The sequence below is a fragment of the Dermacentor silvarum genome, chromosome 1 (assembly GCF_013339745.2).
Source record: "Dermacentor silvarum isolate Dsil-2018 chromosome 1, BIME_Dsil_1.4, whole genome shotgun sequence".
NCBI classification, from domain to species: domain Eukaryota; kingdom Metazoa; phylum Arthropoda; class Arachnida; order Ixodida; family Ixodidae; genus Dermacentor; species Dermacentor silvarum.
In genome coordinates, this window is record NC_051154.1 from 66,119,380 (window position 1) to 66,145,724 (window position 26,345).

General features: G+C 42.8%; 1 protein-coding gene across 1 annotated transcript in view; it reads left to right on the forward strand.

Annotated features, from left to right (window-relative positions):
* The first annotated feature begins 2,090 nt into the window (after nucleotides 1-2,090).
* The window catches only part of LOC119464763 (vacuolar protein sorting-associated protein 35-like), a 46,876-nt gene continuing 22,621 nt past the window's right edge, over nucleotides 2,091-26,345 (forward strand). Inside the window, exons 1-10 of the mRNA XM_037725710.2 lie at nucleotides 2,091-2,310; nucleotides 2,742-2,940; nucleotides 3,050-3,173; nucleotides 7,965-8,150; nucleotides 8,631-8,687; nucleotides 8,791-9,007; nucleotides 10,535-10,728; nucleotides 17,926-18,022; nucleotides 21,112-21,260; nucleotides 24,412-24,619. Coding sequence (XP_037581638.1) covers nucleotides 2,308-2,310; nucleotides 2,742-2,940; nucleotides 3,050-3,173; nucleotides 7,965-8,150; nucleotides 8,631-8,687; nucleotides 8,791-9,007; nucleotides 10,535-10,728; nucleotides 17,926-18,022; nucleotides 21,112-21,260; nucleotides 24,412-24,619 — 1,434 coding nt within the window. The 5' untranslated portion in view covers nucleotides 2,091-2,307. The remainder of the gene's footprint in view (nucleotides 2,311-2,741; nucleotides 2,941-3,049; nucleotides 3,174-7,964; nucleotides 8,151-8,630; nucleotides 8,688-8,790; nucleotides 9,008-10,534; nucleotides 10,729-17,925; nucleotides 18,023-21,111; nucleotides 21,261-24,411; nucleotides 24,620-26,345) is intronic.

The window sequence follows — 26,345 nt, forward strand, 5'->3', positions numbered from 1 at the left end:
GGAGATTGAGTGCGTTCGCTCTCCGTGATAGCGCGCGTCCCCGCACGCTTCCGCTCGGGCATATGGCGCGCGGCAAAGATTTTATCTATAGGGAACCTCATGGCGACGCCGACGGCAGAAATCCGGTTGAAGTGTCCATATAATTGTTATCGCAATAAAAATGTCACAGTTTCGCCCTAAGGGCGAAGCAATGAATGCGATAGCAACACAGCAATGTCATACGAAGTAAGGTGAGCGGCTTTGGTAGCAATATGAATTGTAGTAAACATGAGCTGATTAAGTAAGCAGGTGTGCTGCGGCGTAAGTAGACCGACATGAAGAGAGACTCGATGAACACGAGAAGGCGCGTGTGAAACGGTGGTGTTGATGAGAAGCGCTTCCCGTGGGCAGCGCGTGCGAAGGGACACACCTGTAGCGCTGCACTGCCGATCTGGGCAGCATCGCATGTGTAGCGTGCGTTGGAAAATGTGGCCCGACTATTACTAACTAAATGAACAAGCGTGGTGTGAGCGCGCACAAACAAACATGAATAGACCACACTGAATGACTGACAACGACTGTCAAAACGCTGGCAGCAAGCGCATACGCCGCAGCGGCGAAGGTACGTGCGGTCTATCGCTTCAACGGAAACTGAGCGGCGAATGCACGGCGCATAAAGGTCAGAGCCGTGGGGAGATAAGAGACGGTGCGGGCGAGCGACGAGCGCGGTTGTTGGCAGAGTAGAAGTGCCCCCCCCCCCCCCCCCCCCCGCTCGGGAACGGGAAGCCAGCTCCCTCCGGCGCTGGCTTCCCGTTTCCTTGCTTGCGCGTGGGAGATTGAGTGCGTTCGCTCTCCGTGATAGCGCGCGTCCCCGCACGCTTCCGCTCGGGCATACGGCGCGCGGCGAAGCTAGATTTTATCTATAGGGAACCTCACGGCGACGGCGACGCCGACGGCAGAAATCCGGTTGAAGTGTCCATATAATTGCTATCGCAATAAAACAATTGCACCCTTTGGGGCGTATTTTTGCCACAGAACAATAATCGTCATCTGACTTGCGTGGCTTTCCTTTCTTTAACGCTGTGCGCCCGGCACTTCTTGGTCACGAACGACAAGAGCGTTATCAGCGTGACACAGCGTTCTCGACAGGAAAGTGGCAAGTGCCGAGTTTTCGAGATAGGAAACGAAAGCAAGACAGATGACGATTATTGTTGTGTGGCAAAAATGCACCCCAAAGGGTGCAACTGTTTTTAGAGTGTATGGTGAGGCTTTAGGTTCGTTATTCTATCATACCCCGCCTGATTTCGAGAGGCAAAAGTCCCCATGCAGATGAAGTCTTTTTATAGGAGGCGTTGGCAGATGTCTCTCGCGCAATTCACGCATGCGCACAACGGTCGGGAAAATGCTAGGAAGGTCTCGTTGTCTCGCGTTATGAACGGAAAGTGGCTGTGAGGCTTCGTGCCGACATTGAAAGCTACCCAAGAAAAGCAAAACAAGAAAAGCGGGACACAGAATTTTTGTGTCAGTACTCCTTTCAGTGGTACTAAATCCAAAATTTCAATACCTCGAAAACGTCAAAAGCATTGAGTTTTGTGAATAGTGTATGGTCGAAAAGGCTTAGCCTTTCGCCAAGATTTTTGCTGCATGGGCAAGGCAAGGCTCAGGACCACGGTAACCATGGCTGCTACCACCGAAAGTACACGCCGTATGTGTTCAAGAAGTCGTTGGGACGTTGGGAGTAAAACCCCCCCATACAAGTTTTCGCGTGGATGGAAGGGCTTTAGTTGGGAGGGAGGTGGAGTTGGGTTTCGTAGACTTCACTTTTCGTCCACTAGAGGGTCTAAAGTGCTCCTGATGTAGCAAAGCAACGGGGCTGATTTTTTCAAAGCATTGGGGTTTAGAGAAAGGTAGGCAAAATAGACTTTAAGCGGGTAGAAATAACCAAACGGAGGTTATTTGATTGGTGGCTAAAATCAAGGCAGGAGTGAAATTTCACCCTCCACGAAGTACAAAATATGTTAATAGTCACGGCTAGGTGGCGTGTGCCACCGCCCGATTTAAAAGGTTCAGACTCATCCATCCATCCATTCATCCATCTGTAGCTAATAAAACTTTTCTACCAGCGTAATAGTGGCTCGCCACTGGTCGACGTTGAGTGCACTTCATGGTGGGCGTCAATCGAAGTCGTTTTGCTGTGTTTACGGCGGCGTACTGCCTGAGCATTCAAGCTGGTTAAGTTATAGACCACCTATACGACGTAGTACTGGGCTTACAACTGAGCGGGAGGCCACTATTCCGTACTGAAGCGTTGCCTGTGGACATCCCGAAATGGTACGCACTACGTGCATTTGCGTGTATAAATAATCCGTATACCCCAAGTAACTGTTGATGGCTGTAAAAACGGAAATCATTTTTGTAGCTCCTTGTAGCTGTGTTTGTTGTCTGGCACACGAACTCAGTGGAACAACCTCTAGGTCACTAACTCGTTGACCTTACATAGGTAGCAATCGCAGACCTCATCAATTTAAGCTTTAGTCAAGTTCTGCGCACATTATATCAATGTAGTTGGCGAAACTGCATGACCAGGCGTATAACGGTTAGTGCACGAGCAGTTTAACATGTGTCACTATAAGATTGTTTGTCTGCAGATCATGCACACCATCGTCAATGCTGATCAGTGCTTGTCGGTTTACGGTCTATTGTAAGTACATCTCCCGCATATTTAGTTTACCCTGATTTTCGTTCAATCATATATTTTGCAGCCTCAGACACCACAAGCATCCCCCCAAGAAGACCAAGAAAAACTACTCGATGATGCGGCCAGCATTGTCAAAGTCCAAGCATTTCACATGAAACGCTGTCTCGATAAAGGAAAGCTTATGGAAGCATTGAAACATGCTTCTAACATGCTTGGTGAACTTCGCACTTCTCTCTTGAGCCCAAAAAGCTACTACGAGCTGTGTATCCTTTTCTTAGTTCATGAATTTTGATATGTGAAGGTGCATGCAATTTTCACTGCATTTTGTTTACATGTACAATGTTGTGACGGTTTCCTTAGTTTTATATTTAGATATGGCGGTTACTGATGAACTGAGGCATCTAGAAATTCACCTTCTAGATGAAATCCAAAAAGGGCGCAAGATGTCTGATCTCTATGAGCTTGTTCAGTATGCTGGCAACATCATTCCTCGTCTGTAAGTTTATTTGGCTTCCACTGTACTGGCATTAAATAATTTTGCACGCAGGCAGTCATGCTCACTGCTTATTCTGTGGCCAGACTGCACTAACATTGCATTGTGCGAGGCAGCTTGCTTAGTGGTCTCAGTAACCTGTCTAAACACAATATGAAGAAAGCAATGCCTTCTTAGTCCCTGGCTGTCTTAATTGATGCTACATAGTAAAGGGCAGTGCATTGCTGTAAAATGGTGCACACTTTGACTCTTGCTGTGTAGGCTGTATTCTGTGTGTCTGAATAGTTGATATTAGTGTATTATTTGGGGTATGGTATTGGTATAAAATGCTGTGTAATACTTTGTGCTGTTCATGTGGCAAAATAACCGTCCACCATCTCTGTGCGGAAGCTGCTTAAATATCTGGCTAACTTTCACCTTCATTATGTGCTTCTTTTGGCAACATAGATTCTGTCAACTTGGAATTACCATGCCTGTTTAAGGGGCAACTTGACATTGTACTGAATTCCTGTATACAAAATATAAAATAAACTAGTAATGACTTTCAAGGTAAACTGCGTCAAGGACGACGATGGACAGAAGAAACGAACACACACCATGAAAAACAGATTAACAACTGGAGGATTTATTGCGATGACAGCAACAATAAAAAGGAAAAACAACCAACATGTGACAGCAAGGAACATTTTCGCATGATAAAACTAGCAGGAGGAAAGTTATTGAAAAAAAAAGAAAGACAAAGAGAACGACAGATGCAGAGTCCTCCATGCTGATTTTTATGCACTGTCAATTTAACTGATCTTTTTTAGTTAGAGCTAAGGATGGAGTGTGCACGCAAGCATCGACTCTTTTATTATGTATGCTTCAGCAATCAGGCGAGCACATGTGCTACGATAACATCCTGGCACCTTGCACTTTACAGTAAAGTCTGGAGCACAACTGCAGACATTGCAGTGAAGAGCCATTTTGCTGCCTTGTTTTTGGCAGCACTAGTTGGCATGCTCACTGAGCTGCTGGTTAAGACAGACCCGTCTGACCAATGTAGGTGTTTCTACAGGAGAGCGGGACTTCATAGACGACGTTGACTCTACAGTTCATGAAGGGCTTTGTGTACCTTGTGGTACACACAGCCTTCTTGTGCCCTGTTGTGTTGACAACCCTGCATAGTCAACTCGGCTTGTTGGGGGCTGAGAAAACAACTTCGACTCCTGCTCTTTTGGCAACTTTCTTGATCTTGTGCGAAATATTGTGTATGTGCAGAATAACGCTCGTCCGGGATGTTGTCTCAGTTTGCTGCTTGTTGCTAGTCTTCCTGAGAAGCTCAGTGCGAAGCTTTTTGGCTAGGCATCAAAGTAAATTTTCTGGGTAACCTGTGTTCCGTAGTCTTTCCACTTGAGCCTTTAAGTTGAACTCTACCTTGTGATGGCATGGCTCGGTGAGAGCTTTCTTGAGCGTGGCAGTGTCTATAGCATGATTGATTAATTTTGAGTGAGAAGAGGTGAAAGGGAGTAAAGCGGGGTGCATAATGCCAGCAGATGTCCAGTTTGTCGAGTCTGGTTGTGCTCCCGACTTCGCAAAGTGCAAGTTGATAAAACGTTATCGCAGCACATATACTCGCCTATTGCTGCAGCTTACGCAATTAACAAAGGAGCTGAGGCCTGTGTGAGCACCCCATCCTTAACTCTAACTAAAAGCAGATCAGTTACTTTGACAGTGCGTAAAAGTTAGCACGAGGGTCTCTGCATATTTTTCTTATTTTTATTTTTATTATTTTTTTCCCCAATAATTTGCCTCCTGCAAGTTTTATCATGTGACAATGTTTCTTGCTGTCATGTGTTAATTGTTCTTGCTTTTTATTATTGCTGTCATCACAATAAACCCTCCAGTTGCTAGTCTGCACTTCGTGGTGTGTGTTCGTTTCTTCTGTCTGTCGTCATTCTTTTCACTGTTTTACCTTCGAAGCCATGTTGAACTAACTAGCCCAATGTTGCACACTTCTGAGATATAGTAATGACTATAGGGGAAAATAATAGTGGGGAGGCCCCACCTGCACTATAGCTAGTAGATGAATGTGACAATACATTGCATCACATTTCCAATGCATCACATTCATGTAAACGGCGGCAATGCGCTAGGAAGGCCAATCACGTTGATGTGATGGGAGAGGGTAGTTTGAGATGGCATAAGTCGTCTTGCAAGGTGCATGTAAAAGCTGGCGTGTGTCATTGAGGGAGAGAGACAGCTGCCGCCGTGTGCTCTCCTCCACTCACCGGTGGAATGCAAATCGCCTGAAACAGGTTTCGGCTTGTTTCAGATGAGGGTGGATGCGCCACATGTAAACGCTGTTGTATAGCAATTATCGTGGTGCACTAAAGGTGACATGCTACTGTGGCATTCATGTAAGCGTAGCTACTATCTTGCAGCATTGAGAGAACCTGAAATATCCCATGGATAGTTAGAAGTAGTATATTAGAGCAAAAATGAATGGTGCTGAAAGCGAAGGTTTCTAGAAACGATAGAAGGGGTATTAAAACCTCACGAATAATGGCCCTGTCTAATGATGACTTGAAATGTAGTCAGTCATTTCAATGCATAGTCCTCCTTGGCTTTGAGAGGTTTGAAGTTGAGGCTTTACTTCTCCAAGATAAAAAAAAGTGTGCTAGTCAAAGGAACCAGTACAGACACCCTGAATTATTATTTTAGGGATGTTTTTTTAGTGAATTATTTATTAACATGCTCATTATGTTATATAAAAACATCTAGTTCACAGACCCCTTTTACAACTACGTGAGTTATGGGGCCCCATCTTCATAATATGCGCAATGTGTAACTGTCCATGCAATAAAAACTTAAACTTCCATTGATAAGAAGTGCAGTAACCACAAGTAGACAGTTGTATTCTGTATACATTGAAGAGTGTGGGTACAGAATTTTGTTACAGAAGACTGCATAAAGCGTAAAAACCAGCCTGTGTTGCAACACAAGAAAACAGCACTTAAATGTTATGCAAGGAAACTGAGACAGCTTAGAAAAGGGCTTTTTTCATTGCAGTTTTATTGTTACATTATGAAGTTTGCAGAAGTTAAATGGCAAATTTTTAAGCAGAACAAAATATCCAGTTTCTTGTGCCATGGTGGCTGCATTATATGCACCCTTTACTGTCTTCTGCTTCAAACATTTCTTTGACCTTTTCACACATAAAAGTAGAACATTCATGATGCAAAAAGTAGTGAAAGCATGGTATCATTTCATAATGAGGCTGCTGTGCATGTTGGTTGGCACTACTATGAGATGTAGTGCATTGGAGTGTCTGATATCCCATATGTTCATGCGCAAGGACTCTGGCCAGCCGCTCACTCTTGCCACTTTGCATAAAATTGCTTTGTGTGCGATTCATGTGTGGTGATTGTATAACAACTGTGTTCTAATTCTCTTCCAGACTGATTCTTGTTCTTTGCAGTTTGTTTGAGAACTGCCATTACTAACCGTGAATACGCTAGCGCAAGGCAGGGGTAATTGTAGATCGCAGGGAGAGGCCTTCGTCCTGCAGTCAACATAAATATAGGCTGATGATGATTACTAACCGGAATGACAGTTAACTACAGTGGATGGGGGGGGGGGGGGGGGAAGCATGATGTGCTAATAATAAAAATTGCTGTTATGCCAATATTTATTATGAAAAATTACCTTCCATGCTAGCTAGATGCTAGCTAGATCTTAAACTGGGTTCCTCATTTTTCATTCATAAAGTAAAAATGAAGTACTACTTTTAGAAAGGTTAAAGTCATAAGTAATTGGTCAGCTTATAGAACATAAAATTTGTCTCATTTCTGAAGTAGGTGTAGGTATCTGACTGGTAGGATTTGAAGCATCTTATGTTCTCCTAACAGCAAATTGACTCTGATTAGAATTGGGAGCATCAGAAAAGTAGCGTGTTCAAGTGTTCAGGGGTCACTTGTGCTCTAATGAGTAGTGTTAAACCTTGAAGTGAATTGCGCATTGGAAATTATGCAAGTTAGTGTGGTTAGAAAACATGTCTATGTAGCTGCCGATTAGGACACACAGTTGAAATCAATCCATGATTACATACACAAACATTTCATTTTCTGTACCATTGTTTCAAAATGTGACCCAGCTTATCGACCTTTCTAACAATAAGTCCCTTGGCATCCATAATCTATTGCCAGACTGTTGTGAGCTTGCATGAGCACCTGCTGTAAGTGGAAGGCAGCAACACGTGCTTTGCACATGCTCACAGCTGTCTAAAGAGTATGTATTCTGATGTCTTTGTGTAAAGGACAAATCTTGGTGTAAAGCACAAAACTGTTCATATCAAGCTTTTTCAGATGTGGCTTTGCTTTATAATTGTGGTAGCCTGTGTGCCCTAGAAGAAACTTTTTGCAACACTAACTCCTGAGAAGGAAACACTTTAAGTTCTTGGGAAAATTTCCTAATGCACAAACTTTTAGAATAATTAGGTTCGGTCTGATAGTGTCTTGTGCTTATGATCTGTTATGGGTCTGACTAATATTCTCCTTGAAGTTCATTTCTTGCAATTTGTGTTAATCTACATTACATTGTATAAGTGCTGGTTTTATCTCATTGTGGCTTTTTTTTTGATAAGGGACGTGTTGCTAACATATACAGCTGACTTCTTGTGTTTGGATTTCATACTCTTGATATTCTGGTTTTAAATAGCTTTTTCGCATCATCCCATCACCTGAATGTCTTGCTGTCCTTTAAGCATGTCCTTGCCATTCATAATAAACTACAGCATGTGCTTTCTCTTTATAGATATCTTCTAATCACTGTTGGGTTGGTTTATATGAAGTCAAATGAGCACTCTAAAAAAGACATCCTTAAGGACCTTGTGGAGATGTGCCGTGGGGTGCAACACCCACTACGAGGGCTCTTTCTGCGCAATTATTTGCTGCAGTGCACACGGAATATTCTCCCTGACAATGAAGAAGATGCAGCCCTGTAAGTAGCTGTGGCGCCACATCAGTTTCTGTCAAAAGGGCTGTAATGACATGTTTGATTAGCATTATCTAAATATGCTATTTAGCCAAACAAGGTACAGGAGTATGCATCTAGTGGCCCAAGGAGTAGTCAGAACTCTGTAAATTGCTTGTGTAATCAAATTTGAATGCTATTGTATTTACCTGTGTGGCAGGGCGCAAGTGGCATCTAGAGCGAGACATGAAATACCATGTCATTTTCTGTGCTCTTGTGGCACAGGTATGGTTTAGGCATTATTATAGCAGGTTCTTGATTATGGTAACTAGGGAACTGCAGTAGAAACTGAATAGCTTTCTGTGGAAAAAATTGTGTAGATTTAAATGAGTTTTCCAGTATCACTAAAGTAGGTGGCTGTCTTGCTTTTGCATCTGTTTATACTTATGTTGCACAGTATAAAAGTTCATTTCACTCCACTACTGAGTACCTCTTGATGTATTCCAGGAATGACGCAAACCTGAATGCTGATGGAGGGAAAGTTGAACTGCTGATGTACACAAGGTAATCGTGTAGTAAGAGTTTGTAGTTTTAAATTTCCAGCTGCAAGGGGAACTATTTATGTAAGGCAGCTGCTTCAAGCTGTCTTGTTGCTGTTTTTTTCCAGAGACAGCGAAGTGAGTGGAACAGTGAAAGATTCTGTAGACTTCGTTCTTCTTAATTTTGGTGAAATGAACAAATTGTGGGTGCGGATGCAACACCAAGGCCACTCTCGGGATCGAGATCGCAGAGAAAAGGAACGCCAAGAGTTGCGTCTGCTGGTAGGAACCAATCTGGTGCGTCTCTCTCAGCTTGATGCTGTGGACATGGAACGTTACAAGAAGGTAGGCTGCTCTCCTAGTTCCTTTCTGCGTAAAAGTGCACAGGTTTTTTTTGTAGTGAATGAAAGGTGTGATGAGAAGCACCAAATGACATCTGATGTTTTTAGGCTACTGGCATTTTCAAATGCATAGAAAGTTCGCTTCTTCATTAGGCTTCTGTCTTAACCTGAAGCAGCATGGTTATGACAGCTGCAAAGGATAACGCTGAATTCAAGCACCAAATATCCTTCCAGCCATCTTACAGAAAATATTGGGATGCTTACAACTTTTAATTCCTGCTTACTGCACCATAAGCAGTTGACCAATTTCACCATTGGTCTTCGATGTCCCGCCAAACCTTGATATTTTAACATTTCAGCTAAAAGCACAACCATCTCAGAATGCTGTTTCAGGCATGCTTTCTGATGCAGTGAGTCTTCAGTATATTGAATGTACCCCAACTAGCCATTGACTAGGGACTCGGATGTTTGCACACACATCTGTATGATCCTTTTTCCTGAATAAAATATGATGATGATGATTATCTGGAAGCCAGCAGAATGAAGAATGTTGATGTAAATTGTAATTAGATAAAAGTAGCTTTGCTGTAATAGTTGTGACACTAGTGTTGACTGCTTCAAAGTCTTGGTGTCTAAGTGGTGTCACTTTGATAATGACCATAGGTGCGTTTTCAGGACGTGTTCCTGTTTTGTACAATGTCTCAATAATGTCGGGTACCATTGGACATCTACTAAGCAGTGTGCACCTAGTTTTCATCAACATTTCTGTTCCGAGTCGTCCTGAAGTTATGTTGAGCAGCCTGGAATTTCACAGGTTGTCCCAACTTTCCATTAAATGCGTCGTTCTTGAACACATACCTGTACTTAGTACTTCTTTCACCCATCATCAATATCTTTGCATTGGCAAGCAGTAATATCGGTGTCCTCAAGCAGTTTTATAGAATCTGAACAGTATGTGCTGGAAACACTGTGCAAGAATGTGCCTTCAAGCTATGTGCACCACGTACAGAGTGAGACAAATTGGCGGACCAAATTATCTTCAAATGCACTCGCATTTCCCCTGTCTGCCCACTCTTTGCTACCTACATCAGTTGGCTTCATGCTTGAGGATGACCAGGAGTGAGTCGGTGTGAAGTAGATACACTTTTAATCTATACCGGGCATCACAACAATGATGGTTTCTGCAAGTAGTGTGGGTTGAAGCAGTTTCTTTAACAGTGATTTTCCCTAAATGTTAGCTGGTAAATTGAATCATCTTTGGAAGAGGGGTATATTCTAGCAACAATCATTTAGGTTAATTTTACATTGAAACTCCTACTTTCCATTGCTTGCTTTTCCCATCTTGTTCATTATTTTTTTGTGCTGCTGTAATGAAACTGTTCTCAATGCCTGTTGTTTGGTCTTGCTTACCTATGTTGTTTGTAGCGTATCATCAAAATAAAGCCCAGCTGGCTATTACTTTTTTTTTTTTGCAAAAGGTGTATATGTGCTGTCATTTCATATTGCTTTTTTTGTGTGTGTATGTGACCAGGTGGTTTTGCCAGGCATTTTGGAGCAAGTAGTAAGCTGCAGGGATGCCATAGCCCAGGAGTACCTCATGGAGTGCATCATTCAAGTTTTTCCTGATGAATTTCACTTACAAACTCTGAGCTGCTTTCTCAAGGCCTGTGCAGAGCTCAGGCCACAAGTAAATGTCAAAAACATCATCATCTCCCTTATTGACAGGTGACTGCCATTTTTCTTGTTTTTCAGACCTTTTCTGTTGAACCTTGATTTGATTTGCCAAATGCATTTGGAAGGAAAATTAAATTCTGTTTAAAGGAGATGCTGAAGTAAATGTACGCTTTGCACTTTGTGCAGTCACGGAGGCACCTTTCTGTCCAATCGTTGAATCCAGCTATTGAACTTGGTGTCATTCCATAAAGAAATATCCAAGACATTAAGTTCATCATCATCAGCCTATATGTGTCCACTGCAGGACGAAGGCCTCTCCCTGCGATCTCCAATTACCCCTGTCTTGCGCTAGCGTATTCCAACTTGCACCTGCAAATTTCCTAACTTCATCACCCCATCTGGTTATCTGCCGACCTCGACTGCGCTTCTCTTGGTATCCATTCTGTAACCCTAATGGTCCACCGGTTATCCATCCTATGCATTACATGGCCTGCCCAGCTCCATTTCTTCTGCTTAATGTCAACTAGAATATCGGCTATCCCTGTTTATTCTCTGATCCACACCGCTCTCTTCCCGTCTCTTAACGTTAGTCCTAAGATTTTTCGTTCCATCGCTCTTTGTGCGGTCCTTAACTTGTTCCCGAGCTTCTTTGTTAACCTCCAAGTTTCTGCCCCATATGTTAGCACCGGTAGAATGCAATGATTGCAATCTTCTTAAAATACATTGCAATTCACTTAGCAGCTGTGGTGTTGTGCTGCTGAATGCAAGGATGCATATTCCATACCTACCAAGTCTCCCAAATTTTTCATACAGTTTACAAATTTGGGATCGTTCTACGATTTTATCAATGTTTTGCCACACTTTAGGAAAAATAAATTCTGTCTGTCATAAGTTTTAAAGGTGTTGATGGATGGGCTGACACAAGATTGCAAAAAAGTGCATGTGAAAAATGAATTATGTGGCACTTGTGCCGTCCTCTTGAGGCAGTGCAAGACACATACTACTAGCGGGGTACTTGCTTTGAGCAAGTATATTCAGTATAGTTCCTGTAGCAGGTGAAATCGGCAGCAGCAAAGTCGTCAAAAATGACAGTGCAATCTGAAGACAATGTGTTGTGTGTCAGTCTCTGCTGTTTCAAGTTTGCTGCTGTCTGTGTGCTGTGTCTGAAGTTGAATTAATAATAAAGCACACACACGTATGCTAAAAAAGGTGTGTTATCAGGCCAAAGTTCTTAAGAATGCGTGTCATACACCTCTAAAATAAAATAAACCTTACATATTGCTTAAGCATGAGGCTTATCAGCATGCCTACCCATGATACTGTGAAATACTGCACACCTTGATTGTAATGTTTCAGTCATAGTTGATTACACATGAAGTTAATAGAGTTGGCAAGTTAGTGAGCACTTGATTGGTCGTTTTATACCTCCATCGCTTACACAAAGCATATCCTTCTTTCTCGTATGCTGGCATGTCTCAACCATAGAAGGACTACATTGTGCACTTCACACCAAGGTAGTGGTGAGGCTATCCTGTACCCTGCAGTTTTGGACAACTTGCATACTATGATGATAAGATGAACATAAATTTACAGATAATCTGATGAGGTGAGATGCAGGGTGGCATGGTATTTGAGAACATGATGATGACTTTGAGAGAAGCATTGATGTTTCACGCAACATTAGATATGTTCACACACAATTTTGTAGACTATTTCATTACTGTTGTCAAAAACTGTCGTGAGTAAAGCCACCTTTGGCTTCAATAATTGACTTAATCTGACTTTGAAAATGGCTGCATGCTTGGCTGCATGCCTGCTGATGTTGACAGTTTTGTGACATGTCACTTGTGCCATGTAGTGTGCCCTTACATGGCACATGGGTGTTGCATATGTAAACAGAAGAGTACATCTGCCCTGCATAACTCAAAAGGGCAAGCACACAGATGGCTACCAGCACTGTAGCATTTTTCTTGCGACTTGAGCATTTTTCCTTGGCACCATCACTCGACCAGCTAATGTTCAACTCGACATCAAGGTTTTGGAAGTTGTCTTCAACACCATGCCATTGGTTGAGAGGATCGACACTGGTGTGCAGGTGACTGTTGTCCCGGCAACTTTTGTTGGGGTTCCACGGGACACCTTCAACCGGTCAAAGAAACTGTTGTAAGACCAATAGGACCAAGCCCTCAAAAAATTTGACTTATCTGCATCATGGAAGCGAAAAAAATTCGAAGCAAGCCATCAATGTTGTGCGACAGCTCAAGTGCCCTCTCTTTGGATTACCAGCTGTAGAAAGCTTGGGCATCCAGAAGGTCCTCTGTGCAACAGAATGCATTGAAGAACACTATGCCAATCTTTTCAAAGGACTGGGTCATTTGCTGGGCAAGTACATAATTTATTTGGACCCTCCAGATGGGCCATATTTTGTCTTAACAAACAAGGAGACATGACAGGGCTTCACATAGTGCCACATGCATGAGCCTTGTAGTGAAACTTGAGTGTGCTTCCACTGTGCAGGCCAAAGGTCAAACACATGCACGCCTGCACTTCTCAGTAATACTTTAGTTTCCAGCCAGCAGCTTGGAGAGTCACGTTTCCTCATGCTCTAAGCATGAAACATATTTCTTCCACAATAGCAGCCTTCAGCAAGCTTTTAGTAGTTTTTTTTTTTAAGGTCCTTCTTACTGACGCTGCAGACATTGCAGTCTAGTGGATTTGAATGTTGGGAACTAGGAGGCCGTTATGGGTGTGACATGGTTGTAGAAGTTCACAGATGGCTACTTTTGGGCTTAGCCAGCTGTGTGGGAGGATGCAAAGCCATCACTTAGCACTGGTACCCAGTGTGCTCGTGTACAAAAAGCCTGACTATTGACCCTGCCCCTTGGCAGTAGCTTGGCAGTGGTCTTCATTGACTTTCGAGTGTTCTCACTCATGATGTTGTGGACCTGCTGGACAAATTCAGCCATCTGGATGACATCCTACTACCAGCAGTGCTTCTTTCTCTTTGCTACAGATTGCATGTCACTGTTAGAAGTCATGCGTTCTCTTCTGACCTTGAAAACAAAAGACATTATTGACAGGAGAAATGGCGATTAAGGGAGTGCTGACATGATACTTTCAACTCTTCATTTTTTGCGTTAAATGAAGGTCTTGAACCTCGAAGTCCTAGAAAAGATACTGACAAGCCTTTGAGCGCCCTAAATATTTTAATGCAATTGCTTTTCTTCCGACACTTTCGGTTTCGTTTCCAGCAGGTTACTGTGTTGCGACATCACGACTCCAGCTCGCTAGGTTGTCTGCTGTGCTGCTACAGAGGGCCTCACAATGAGTAGCAGCATAGGAACGACCAAGGGAGCTAGAGTGAGTGCCATAACGTCGCGATGACCTGCTCCCACGTGATCACACTCTGCCTCATGAGGTTACAACACAGTAACCTCCCGGGAAATGAAACCGAAAATGGCTCTAGAAAACCAGTTGTATTAAATTATTTTGGGCACTCTGAGGCTTTCTAGTATTTCTTCTAGGGTTTATTGGTATATAACATCAATTTAACAAAACAAAAAAATGACGTCTAAAATACGTCAGTACTTTAAGAACAGGACAGCAGCAGTCAACACACACAATTGCTGACTGGCAACCATAATGTTCTTGTGGTGAAGAGCTACATATACAGGGTGTCCCAACTATCATGCAGCAAAATTTAAAATTATGCAACTGCCACGTAGCTGGACAGAAGCAAGGTAATATTGTTTGCTGTCGCTTGGAGATACTTGGATTTTTTGCATTCCGCCTAATTACTTAATTAGTTTTAATTACATAATTAACTTCTCAAATATTATAATTAGGTGGAAAGTGTCAACGAAAAAACTGTAGAGCAGCATGAAAAACTTCCGATATAGGTTTCTGTTGCTCAATACAGTGTAGACCGCTTATAACGTAAGTCGCCGGAGTTGCGAATATCCGCACTATAAGAGGTACCGCACTATAACCAAAGCAACAATTTTCAAGGCCTTCACATATGCAAAACATGTGTACCGAGCCGCCACGCGTATGCGACAGTCGAGGAATGTGGCTAGAACGTTTGCATTCATTTTACAGTCGAATCTCGTTAATTCGAACCAAATCACGTGGCGGCGCCTCTGACCGGCATTGCTCCGGCACCGCCATAGAGTAAAAGCTTAGGAGAGACCCCTCAATGTCGCGCGCGAACAAAACAAGAAAAAAAAAGAAAAAAAAAACGCGGCGGAAATTTCACCCTCTGTCAAATGGCAAGGTCGCCGATTCTGCGTTGCGTGGGAACATGCGTGTACGTGCCGACGTCTCAGCCACGCTACCGTAGCCACTCGTAAAAAATGACAGTGAACCCATCTTTCTCCTTTATGCTTCCTTTACTTTCTAGTCACGTGTTGACCTTGCACGCTGCGGCTACGGCGCAGAGGGAAGCAGCGGTGCTGTCCCGGGCCGGCCAACGAAACTGCCCACGCCGGCAAATGCCCGGCAGAAAACGAAACTTCGGGGAGCTGGCGCTGGGCCGGCTGGAGCGGCGGCGGGCATGCACGGTGACATTCGAAAGTGAGGGAGTTACGAGGGAGGGTGAGGGGAGCCACCGAAGCGGCGGAGTTGCCAAGGCGAAATCCATTTCCCTGCCGCCCTCCTCCCTCACATTGCACGGTCTCCGCGTGCGCCCCATAGTGTGCGCCCTTCGCCGTGCCATGCCGGCGCCGCCGCTCCCTGAAGTTTCGTTTACTGCCGTTATCGTGAAGCGAGCGTTGGCCGGCGTTGGCAGTTTCGTGGCCCTCACTCGCTATGCGCGCCGTGATATTTCACGACTCGCACTCAAGATTCTGGTTTTAGCCTCACTGGCTGTTCGTTCGCACCACGTGCCCTTCTCCTCCACTTCGTCTCTCTTCCTCGAGCACTCCTTGGGGCGCCCATTTGAGGGGAGGGGAGCGTTCGCCGGCTCCGCTGACTTCGGTACTCCCAGGCAGCCGCACTGTAACCGGTATTTCGTTTCCCGCAACTGTACTATAAGCGATACGTGTATTACATGGAGTGCTATGGGAAAATTAACGGGAGTCTGAAAAGACCGCACTATATCTGGTCCTGCACTATAAGCGGTTACGTTATAAGTGGTCTATACTGTATGTGCTACATAAAAATGTTTTTCCGAGCGTGAAAGGTACCCAGGAATACAGGCAAAATTGCCGTGCGACTGGCCGCTCGAGGCACTTTGCGTGTATTCGCGGGCTTCTTTCACGCTCGGAGTGAGTGAGTGAACTTTATTCGGTCCACGATAGATGCGAGTAAACTTGACGTCACCTGGCTAGGTCCACTCGGGGACCATCAGGTCAAACCTGACGGCCCTCTTGCGGGCCCTCTGGACTGCCAGGATTTGAGAGGTCTGATCCTGGGCCTTAATAAGCGTCATCATTTTGGGTGAAAGGGGGGCCGGCAGAGGCGCAGCCCCACAGGACATGCTCGAAGTCCGCATAACCACCACACGGGGCAGTTGGGGCTTGGAAACCGTTCGGGGTACATTGTGTGCAGTGTCGCAGGGCTCGGGTAAGTGCTTGTTCGTAGAAGTCTGAGAGTGACTGCCTGGGCCCTGCACAGCGAGGAGTGCAGCAGAGGCAGGAGTCTTCTTGATAGGTAATTGTGTTTGCAGATCTCATTGTACTAGCAGAGAGGCTCGGGTCGCCCAGGAGAGGACGCATTACTCGGCGCACGGTCAGTCATACCTCATGCAGCCAAGTGTGCCTCCTCGTTGGGGTTGAGCGAGGCACCCTCAATGTTTCCAAGGTGCGCAGGGAACCAGGCCAATGAGTGATGTTTGAGGTATTTAGCGTTTTGGATGATACGTAGGGCCTGGGGAGCCACCATTCCCATCTGAAAGGCCCTGATAGTGGTCTTGGAGTCTGAATAAATCGTGTCATGTTCACCGTCCGTCAATGCAAGAGCAATGGCAACCTGTTCTCTAATGCTGGAACTAGAATGCGGATGGTAGCGCAGCTGATGATTTTCGAATCACAGTCGATGACCATTGAGGAGAAGGCTTCTTCTTGAGCGTACGAAGCATGTTCGATCCTTGTCTAAGCGGGCACTGGCGAGCAGAGCGTCTTCGTCCTTCGTTGTAGGTTGGGTTGTAGGTCACGCTCGGAAAACACTTTTATGTAGCACGTATTGAGCAACAGAAAGCTATACCGGGAGTTTTTCATGTTGCTCTACAATTTTCACATTGACACTTTTCACCTAATTATAATATTTCAGAAGTTAATTAATTAAGACTAATTAATTTGGCAGAATGCAAAAAATAATCTGATTATCTCCAAGCAACGGCAAACAACATTACCTTGGTTCTGTCCAGCTGCGTGGCATTTGCATAATTTTAAATCTTGCTGCATGATAGTTGGGATACCCTGTATACGGGTGCCACCAAGTCCAAACCAACTAGAAACATTTACAAATCACACTCAAAATATGCCAACTCTTTTTTGGGCAAAGATATGGAAGCTTTCTTAAAGCACCGTCTCTTCGCCCAAGTATACACCAACCAGTATATATTAATACTTTGCAATGGAGATTGTCACATTTAGGAATGTGGCAATCTCCAAGTTGCGGTGGTTTGCAGCTAAAGCAACTAGGACTGCAACTAGGCCGGCCCTTCTCTCCGATCAGAATGGAAGCAGTTACTTTTGAATAAACATCAATGACTGAAGAGTTGATGAAAACAAATTTCAGCACCTAGACAGATATTACAGGAATGTTAATTTCTTCTGTGGTGATCCTAAGTTATGTTCTCTAATATCTTGTGCATCCAGTATTTAGAGATGGGCAATGTCTTATGTCAATGTCAATGTTTTAACAGTTCCTAAAGAGTCCTAGCGATTGTGAATGCATATCAGTAATGAGCACTGTGTGCATTCATGGATGTGAGCACTATGTAGCAGAGCCTCTTTTGAGTCTTGAAGCTCAGAAAACAATTGCTGAAAAAAAAAAAAAAAATTACTTGGGTATTTATCTCACCGCCCTGTAGCTTCAGGTCTTTCCAATAAATCTCCATTTTCTAAACCTAACAGCAATGTATTTAAGAACTTACTAGATTTATCTGAAAATGTATAACTACTTACACATTATTGGCTGGGTCTGACTACGTGTGTATCTGAGCATATTGAAGAGACCTCTACTGTGAAGGATGTTCTTACTCAATTGTTTGGTGTATCAGCTTAATTTTTTTTTTCTACCCACTAGACTAGCAGCCTATGCAATGAAAGAAGATGGACCAGGCATTCCGAGTGACATCAAATTATTTGATATCTTTTCTGACCAGATAGCACAAGTGATACAGGTTAGTGCTTTTGTTAAGTGTGTTGCTTCATTTCTACCTCTTCTCGTTGGTTTGAAGATTTAGCACTAATTAGGTTCTGTTTGTGGATGTCACTACTCTTCATGTTACATTTGCTGACATGTAGTACTGGATGTTGTTAATTATGGAAAAGCAGTTTATTCTGTATCCTGAAATAGGTGTAAGCATGAAATGGCCTGATATTATGTCATATGTGTTCATTGCAACCTTTCTCACTGGGAGATGGAACACTTACTTTACCTTCATTGTATTCAATTTTCTGTGACATTGATGTGCGGGGTCTAAGCGTCAGGCACACGATGAATCATTGCTTGCTTGATAAGGACGGAGGACGTTATGCATGACACAAGAGGGTGACACCATAGTTAAGAGGACAGCTAGCACATGTAAGGAACTAACAAGATAATGCGGCGTAACTCATGCAGTGGTTACTAGAGCCTGTTGCGTAGGGAAGTTTCTCGGGGTTTGATGACCCTTGCTGCATTAGCAGTAAATGGTCACATGTGTAGAGGCGGTGTTGTATGTCAGTATACAGGGTGTTTCAGCGAACACTTTCAAAAATTCTTAAAAGGTTGCCTGTGGCAGATAGCAGAATTCTAGTTGTATGAAGTGGGTCTACTCGAAGAGGCGGACATTTGCACAAGAAGTTGAAATGCATATTCGAATAATTAACAAAAATTTACTAATTAGGTTTTTAACTAATTACCTGATAGCCCATATTGCAATTTACAAATTGTAGCCTTGGAGTTCGCAAGGTGGATCCAGTTGGAACGAATTCTTGGGATGACACCAGTTTCGAGATATTAATTACCAAACCTTGCGGAGAAATGCATTGACGTTCCAGTTAGTTTCTTAACAAAAGTTGCTTTATGCATTGAAGCACAAAATTAACTGGTACGCCAATGCATTTCTCCGCAAAGTTCGGAAATTAATATCTCGAAACTGGTTTCATCCCCAGAATTCATTCCAAGTGGATCCGCCCTCGAACTCCACGGCTACAATTTGTAAATGGCAATATGGGCCATCAGGTAATTAGTTAAAAACTTAATTAGTGAATTTTTGTTGATTAGTCGATTGTGCATTTCAATTTTTTGTGCAAGTAATGTCCGCCTCTTCGATTAGACCAGCTGATTAACTAGAATTGGGCTATCTGCCACAGGCAACCTTAAATAAATTTTGAAAGTGTTCGCTGAAACACCCTGTATACCAGGGGTTTCTTTTCCTTCTTTTTATTTTTAGCTATGGCATATTTTTAAGCATCATCTGCGACAAATATTGCAGATCAGCCTCTACAGTTTAGTCAGTTTGGAGAGGCTGGCATTACTTTTGTGAGTAATCACAACATTCAATACAGTAATTAACCAAATCTCAATTGAAAAAATTCTAATTAGGTACATTAAGGCACGTGGTGTGATGGCAGATGGAGATTGATCAGTGCTGAATGCATGTCAGAGTGGAAGCTCAAGAAGTTGAGGCTAGCGGTAGTTGCTTGATTGCTCACACTCAGTGGTCGAGGACAATAAGTTATCACAGGTTTTTTAATAATGGTGTCTGCTTGGGGTGTCAGTGAAAGTCATGGGTGCACCACACGGTGGTGAAGTGGTAAAATTAAATCAGGTGTCCAGAAGTTCTAAATATGTGCCCTAGTTCAGCCTACAAGAATTTAGAAGCCTTTATATGTATTTGCGAGTAATGAATACCTTTTTTCGGAAGTGCAATAACAAGAAGTGGACCTGGAAAAGCTTAGACGAGGGAACAAGAAATCAGTTTCATACTCTGTGCAACTAAAATCAAGAAATAGTTTTCATACTCATGAATGAGAACTTAACAAGATAATTTCAGAGCCCACAGTTGAAGTTGGAGATAAGCCGTTAAGACAGCAAAAAGGCAAGCTCTCCCAAGTAACAAAGGAACTTATAAGGGAATGACAAAGCATGACAGTGTATAACCCAGAGATCAGATTGAACTGGTTGACTATCAAAGCTGATAAACAGGAAGAAAATAATTGACATTAAAAATTTGAACATTGGAAATATTGAGGAATCTGTAAGGAAGAAACTTTGCATTTAAAGGATCAAGGTGTATGCAGTCAAAGATAAGCAGGGCAGTGTCATCAGTAATTTCAGTGATATAATAAAGCCAGCAGAGGGATTCCGTATGTACTTGTACCCAGAGTAGCCATGTAACTGATTGAACGTAGTGACGAACAGGAAAGAAGTTATGTGTATAACTAGAGATGAGGTTGGAAGGGCTTTGAAGAAGGAATAGCAGCTGATTAAAAGATGGAGGGCATACTACACTGTAAAAGCTTGGGGCCCTTTATGTGCAATGCGTCATGACTTAAAGTGTACCAGACGCTTGGAAGAATGCCATCATATTAATCCATAATAAGAAAGACATTGAAGAGTTAAAAAATTATAGGCCAGTTAGCAATTATAGGCCAGTTATCTCTGTTAGTCGGCTTAGAACCACTTTTGACAACAATTGACAACCCCTCAGCCTATATAGCAATATTTACTTTTTCAGATTCACTTCATTCTGCATCTTGAGAGATACATGGTCAAAAAGTCAATACAGATGTTGGCTCGGGGGTAACCATGCCCCTGTTTGATGTACAAGGGACAGCGGCAGCAAAACAGATGATACATCTTGATTACAGCAAAGAAATGCAGAAACACAATAAACTATTGACAGTACTACAAATATACAAATGACTAGCTATTACTTGTTGAACATGATTACAAAAATTTTTTTTAAAATTATCACATGCATGATGAAATCAACTACTCTAGCACTGGCGTCTCTATGAATGAGGGCTAAGTGAATCGGACAGTGTTGCAAAAGCTTTGCATTTACTTTGTGTTTTTGCTTTTCGAAGCTTTTTGGTTGTGCACACCCTTGATACCTGTCTGTATCAATGCTTGTAAAGTTTGAATAAACCCTTGATGGTTGCAGGATTGGTTCTAAAGGTCTTGTGGATAAAAACAACTAAAAAAATGTACGGAATTACTGCATGTGATATCTACAGAAATGCTGCACCTAATTTCTCTTTTTTTTTTTTTTTTTTGAAGATGAGGCAGGACATGCCAACAGAAGACATCGTGTCATTGCAAGTTTCCTTAATTCACCTGGCTTTGAAATGCTACCGAGAAAGAGTTGACTATGTTGACAAAGTGCTTCAGACAACTGAGGAAATCTTCATCAAGCTTGGCATAACTAGGTATGAAACAGTGTTTACTCTTCTTTTGAGCAGCAAAAAGAGTTGCAGTATGTGAGATGACATATCAGAAATAACTTGAAAATATTGGTGAAAAAAAAAAAAAATGTGCATTTGGGGGGGGGGGGGGGGGGCAAATCAGAGGTGAACTCAATGTCATTGAACATGGTGTCGTTACAGGCAGTCTTGCGTAAGAAAGGGTATGTTGCTGTTTAAATCAGCTAGCTAGCTTGCAATAACATTTTACATTGAAGACAAATATGAAACCTTTGTTATAAAGATGTAGAGTGTTCTCGTAATTAAGTTTTCACAAAAATGTTCCAAAAGACTTTCCCTTGCTCAGAAGAATTCATGCAGCACATTGCAGTAAGAAATTATAATGGTTGTTATTGTTTACTGGACATGACTGCAGCTGCGTGAGCGCCATGGTGACAAGAAATAAATGGTTAGGCTGTGCCTGCCTGATGCATGTGTAAACAAGCTTCTAATGCCACTGGTTATGTTATTTTTGACTTTGTTTAGTGCTTAGAAAAAAATGTCTGAATAGTTTTTGGCACTAGTTTATCTTTTGATATATGCTCTGCAACCTTCTAGTTTTTCAAAAGATTTGTTAAATGGTACCCGATCGTTTGTAAATTTAATTGCTTAGCAAACTTAATATCCTTCTTACATGACATGGCTTTCAAGAACACAACATAGGCTGCATTGTGTCTGAGTTATTTGTTATACTTAGATGGATACCATATTTGAACAAAGCATTATCGAAAGAGAAAGAGACGCAATGCCTGTACTTCATTTAAGAATAATTTGGCTCAGGAGCGAAAGCTATGAAGTGTGTTCTGGCACATTAGACTCGGCAGGTGATTTGATGCAAATGGACACACAATGCAAGATTTATTGCATTTAGGTGATCAGGCTTCTGATTGGCTTATAACATCTGTAGCTTCAATTGCAGGGCCACATTACTGCGAAACAGTGCAATATGTTCAACCATCCAGGGAGTGTTGTTTTTAAATGAAAAGACCACATTTTATTGGACATGTAGCAGATTTAGCTCAAGATGTATTAACTCTTTTACCAGAAGAATTGAATGGCTTACCTGTCATCCATCCAGATAAGAATTGGCTTGCAAATGCAGTATTTCATGCAGTGAATAAAGAACAGTGGCTGACAGTAGGCACTTTCTGCAGAATTCAGCTTTGGCATGTAGGCATATACACAAGCTTGTGGCAGCATCAACGTACAACGTGCAGGCAGCATGTGTAGTCACTTTGGCATTGATACAGCTATAAATGCATGCATGCATGCATAAACATTCTTACAGCGAGCTGGATTCATCTTATAATAAAGTCAGTTGGAAACTGGAGAAATGTAATGGCTGTAAAGTCTGTGCTCTTTGTCGCCTTTCTACTGAGATAAGCTACTTAGAAGATTGTCATCATGACCTTATAGCCAGATGATTGATTCTTCGTTTCATCGTTCAAGGCTCCAGAACCTATGAGGTCCTCTTTTGTTAAGTGGATTTTCAGGACCTTAGTAGATAACGTAATTTCAACCAGAATAATAATGCTCCTAGATGAACAGAGTAAGAGTTGGTACTTCAGCACAGCCAAGCACAGTCGGTAAGCTTTCAGCAATGGCCTCCTGGGCAGTGTATGTAGCTGAGACAGCTGAGGTATGTGCTAGCAAGATGCCTTGAGGTTTGGGGTCATGACGGGAGTTTAGAAGGCTTGATTCCTATGTTTGCAATGCATGCAATGAAAAATTCATAGGGGTGTGCAAATATTCGAAAATTTTGAATATTATTGAATGTTAATATTCATATTCTGTTCGAGAACTACCGCATAGACTCGTGTAAGGGCCGCACTTTTTTTCACAATTTTGACGAGGTGCGGTTCTTACAACGGGACCGAACCTTTTGGTCAAAATGGTGCCGATGCAGCCTGCGACTTCTGCACACCACGGATATACCATTGCATCAGAGGTCAACGCGCAGCTCTCATTATTTAGTAGTGGCACGCGGAAGTACGCAGCTCGCAAAAATTCACCAATGCGCATGCGCGACATCGGGGCACCGAACGGGACTGCTTCTCCATTGGAAATATTTTTTCTAAATTTTGGGCTGCCAAGTTGGGGGTGCGGCCCTTACACGAGTCTATACGGTAGTTCTCAAATCGAATATGGATATTAAAAATATAACACAGTTCTTAGCATTTGTTTCTATCTAATCTAAGAATATGCGTCTGAATTTGTGCTGAATTTGAGAATTTTGTGCTGCTGGCGAAATTTCACCTGTAAAGCACGCTTAGCCACTGGACATCTAAGTTTCGCGGGAAAGCCAGCCTGCTCTCAATAGCAAGTGAGAGCGCAGTGAGAGCACAGGTGCACAGCTGCCGCCTTCCTGAGCACACTTGGCAAGGCCACCACCAGTGGCTCGTCCGTCGGTGTGCTCTGCACGTATACATGCGTGCACCCGCCATCTGTTGTCACAGTACGAGCACCAAGACGTCTAAGAAGTGTATCGGCAGGCCTTTAACACTATTTCGGATGTGGCTGTGGCGAGCTCTTGAGGGCTGTTAAAGGCATGCATTAATTTTTTTTCTGACTGCCAGATGTTTTGGACATTTTTGAGGTCCCTACGCGGTTTGAAAAATCAGGCGGTGGCTATATTGAAGTTCGTTCTATCTAGCTATAACCGTATTTGCAGCATCTTTAGCATAGCACACAGTGCATGCTCTAAGTATAAATATTTGATCTTATTGCTCATTGCTGTTTTTCTTTGGGGATATTTACCAGATCTTTTTTGATTTTTGGTGTTGTTCTGGCTGGTACTTATGCAAGAAAGCAATGTGAAGTGTTTGTAGACCTTAAGAATGCCCATTTTCTATAGCTGTTGTTTTTATGGAAATTGTTCATACGTAGTGGATTTTCAGAAGGTTTGCAAAAATGTTTGGAAGATTACAGTGAATTTTTAATGTTCTAGTGAAATTCTTACAAGAAAAATGGCAACGCTGATGCTGATAATTGATAAAAAAAACTGCTTGCTGATTTCATTGTAGAGCATTTTGTTCACATAAAGAATTCCTGAATTTAAGAACTTGCGATGGCCTGTTGCACTGTGACCCTCTTTCTTATTCTTTTTTTCCTCCTCTAGAGTGGAGCTCTCGAAACCTGTTGGAAAGGAGTTGGTGCGACTGCTGAAGATACCGGTGCAGTCGTACAATGATTTGCTGATAATTTTGCAGCTCAGCCACTTTGGAAGTCTTCTGCAGCTTTGTGACTACCGTGGCCGCAAAGTGATGGCCTGCTTTCTTGTGAACAGTGCCCTCGAGAATGACACTCTGATTCCAACACCAGAGCAGGTATTAATGCATGGTTTCAGGCTTGCAGTATTCTTGGTTGAAGGTTATTAACAATGTAATTGATAGAAAAACAACTAAAGCTCCATATTTTACCCCGAAATGTTAAGCACCTGTAAAGCCAAGGCATGCATATTTATGAGCATGCAATAAGCCACATTGCAATCGACTGATAACAATGCCTAGTACAGTCGAACCCGGATATGTCGCAGTAAAACCTCCTTGAAAATTTCTGTATAAGATTTTCATTTTATATATCTAATTACCTATATATCGAACGTTTTTGTGATCCCCTTCAGATTCGATATATCCGTATTCGACTGTATAACAATGTTGTTCGTAGCGATGAGTCAGCATCACCAGCTATTGGGTAGGCTGTATGCGAGAAACTGCATTGCAGGTGTTTCAGGGAACACTAAGGGACATTAAGCTCAGCATAGTAGAGAGACTAGAGGTGGTTTTTGCAAAATTTAAACCGCAAAGTATGCAAAGCACACCCATTTGCTGGAAGGCTTGTGATTAGCACCAGTTTTGAAAAATGACCTCGAAAGATGCAGCAAAATGCACTGCTGTTCCAGTCAATGTTTCCTGCACTGTATAAAAATGCTGTGTGAACTGCTAGTGCTTGTGGGAACTGTATATTAGTACGGTGACCTGCATTTTTGTTCCTGCAAACATCTGAAAATATTTTGTGCTTACCATTCACTTTTTTCGTCCGGACCAATTGATAATGCACTTGGCATCATTGCTCATCTGGTTCATCTCATGCACGCAGGGACACTATCACATGTGCAATTTTAAAGCAAAGGTTTCTTTGATCCTCTACTGGGTTTGATTGGGGGTTGTCTGGCACATCTCTAGCAGAGCGCATCCAGCACAACACGCTCACATGTAAGTCTCTCACCTGGCGCGTCTCGAGCACAGCGCATGACACACACAGCGCACAAAACTCTAAGTCAAACACAATAGACTCGAGCATCAACGCATCAATTACACCAAGTAACATGCTCACATGGAAATGTTTACAGGCAATCTTGTATAAATCTGAGTGGTGATGAGACGAGACCACCAGAGATGCCTGGCAGACCTTTGAAGAAGCAGAGTAGGGGAAAGCCGAAAGAGAATGTCAGTGCTATGCAGCAAATAACTTAAAACATCAGTGTCAGGTAACAATGTCTGCACAAATGCCTCGAACGCTTTGCATTCTCGTGGTTCTGACACGGGCATCTAACCTGCGCAAATTTTCTTATTGGTGAACTTAACGGCTGCAGAGACATAGACTGGTTTCGCTTCCTATCGGCAAATAAAGAAAATGGCGTAGACAGTGGTACTAGCAGCAGGGCACTGCTGGCTCAGCATATTTTCTTTCATCCTTTTACTTTGATTGACATCACCAAATTGGTTTTTCTTTATTGAAATGAAGCAGCTCGGCTAAAGTGCCATTGGACCAACTCGGACTATACAGTTGCCGACCGATTTTCCGGAACTTGCGGGGACCGAAAAATAGTCCGAAAAACTCAATCACCCCCCCCCCCCAAAAAAACGAAAATTTATTGGGTTTAGAGTGGCATTAAAAAATGTTTAATAATGCCTTGCCTCATGCTACGCTTGGAGGCGATCACATGTGCTTGGATTTGCGCAAGGCTGACGTCATCTCTGCATACAGTCAACAGGAGCGTCACGGCGTTGGCGATCTCCATTAGCAGAGATCGCCATGGAGGTCGAAGAA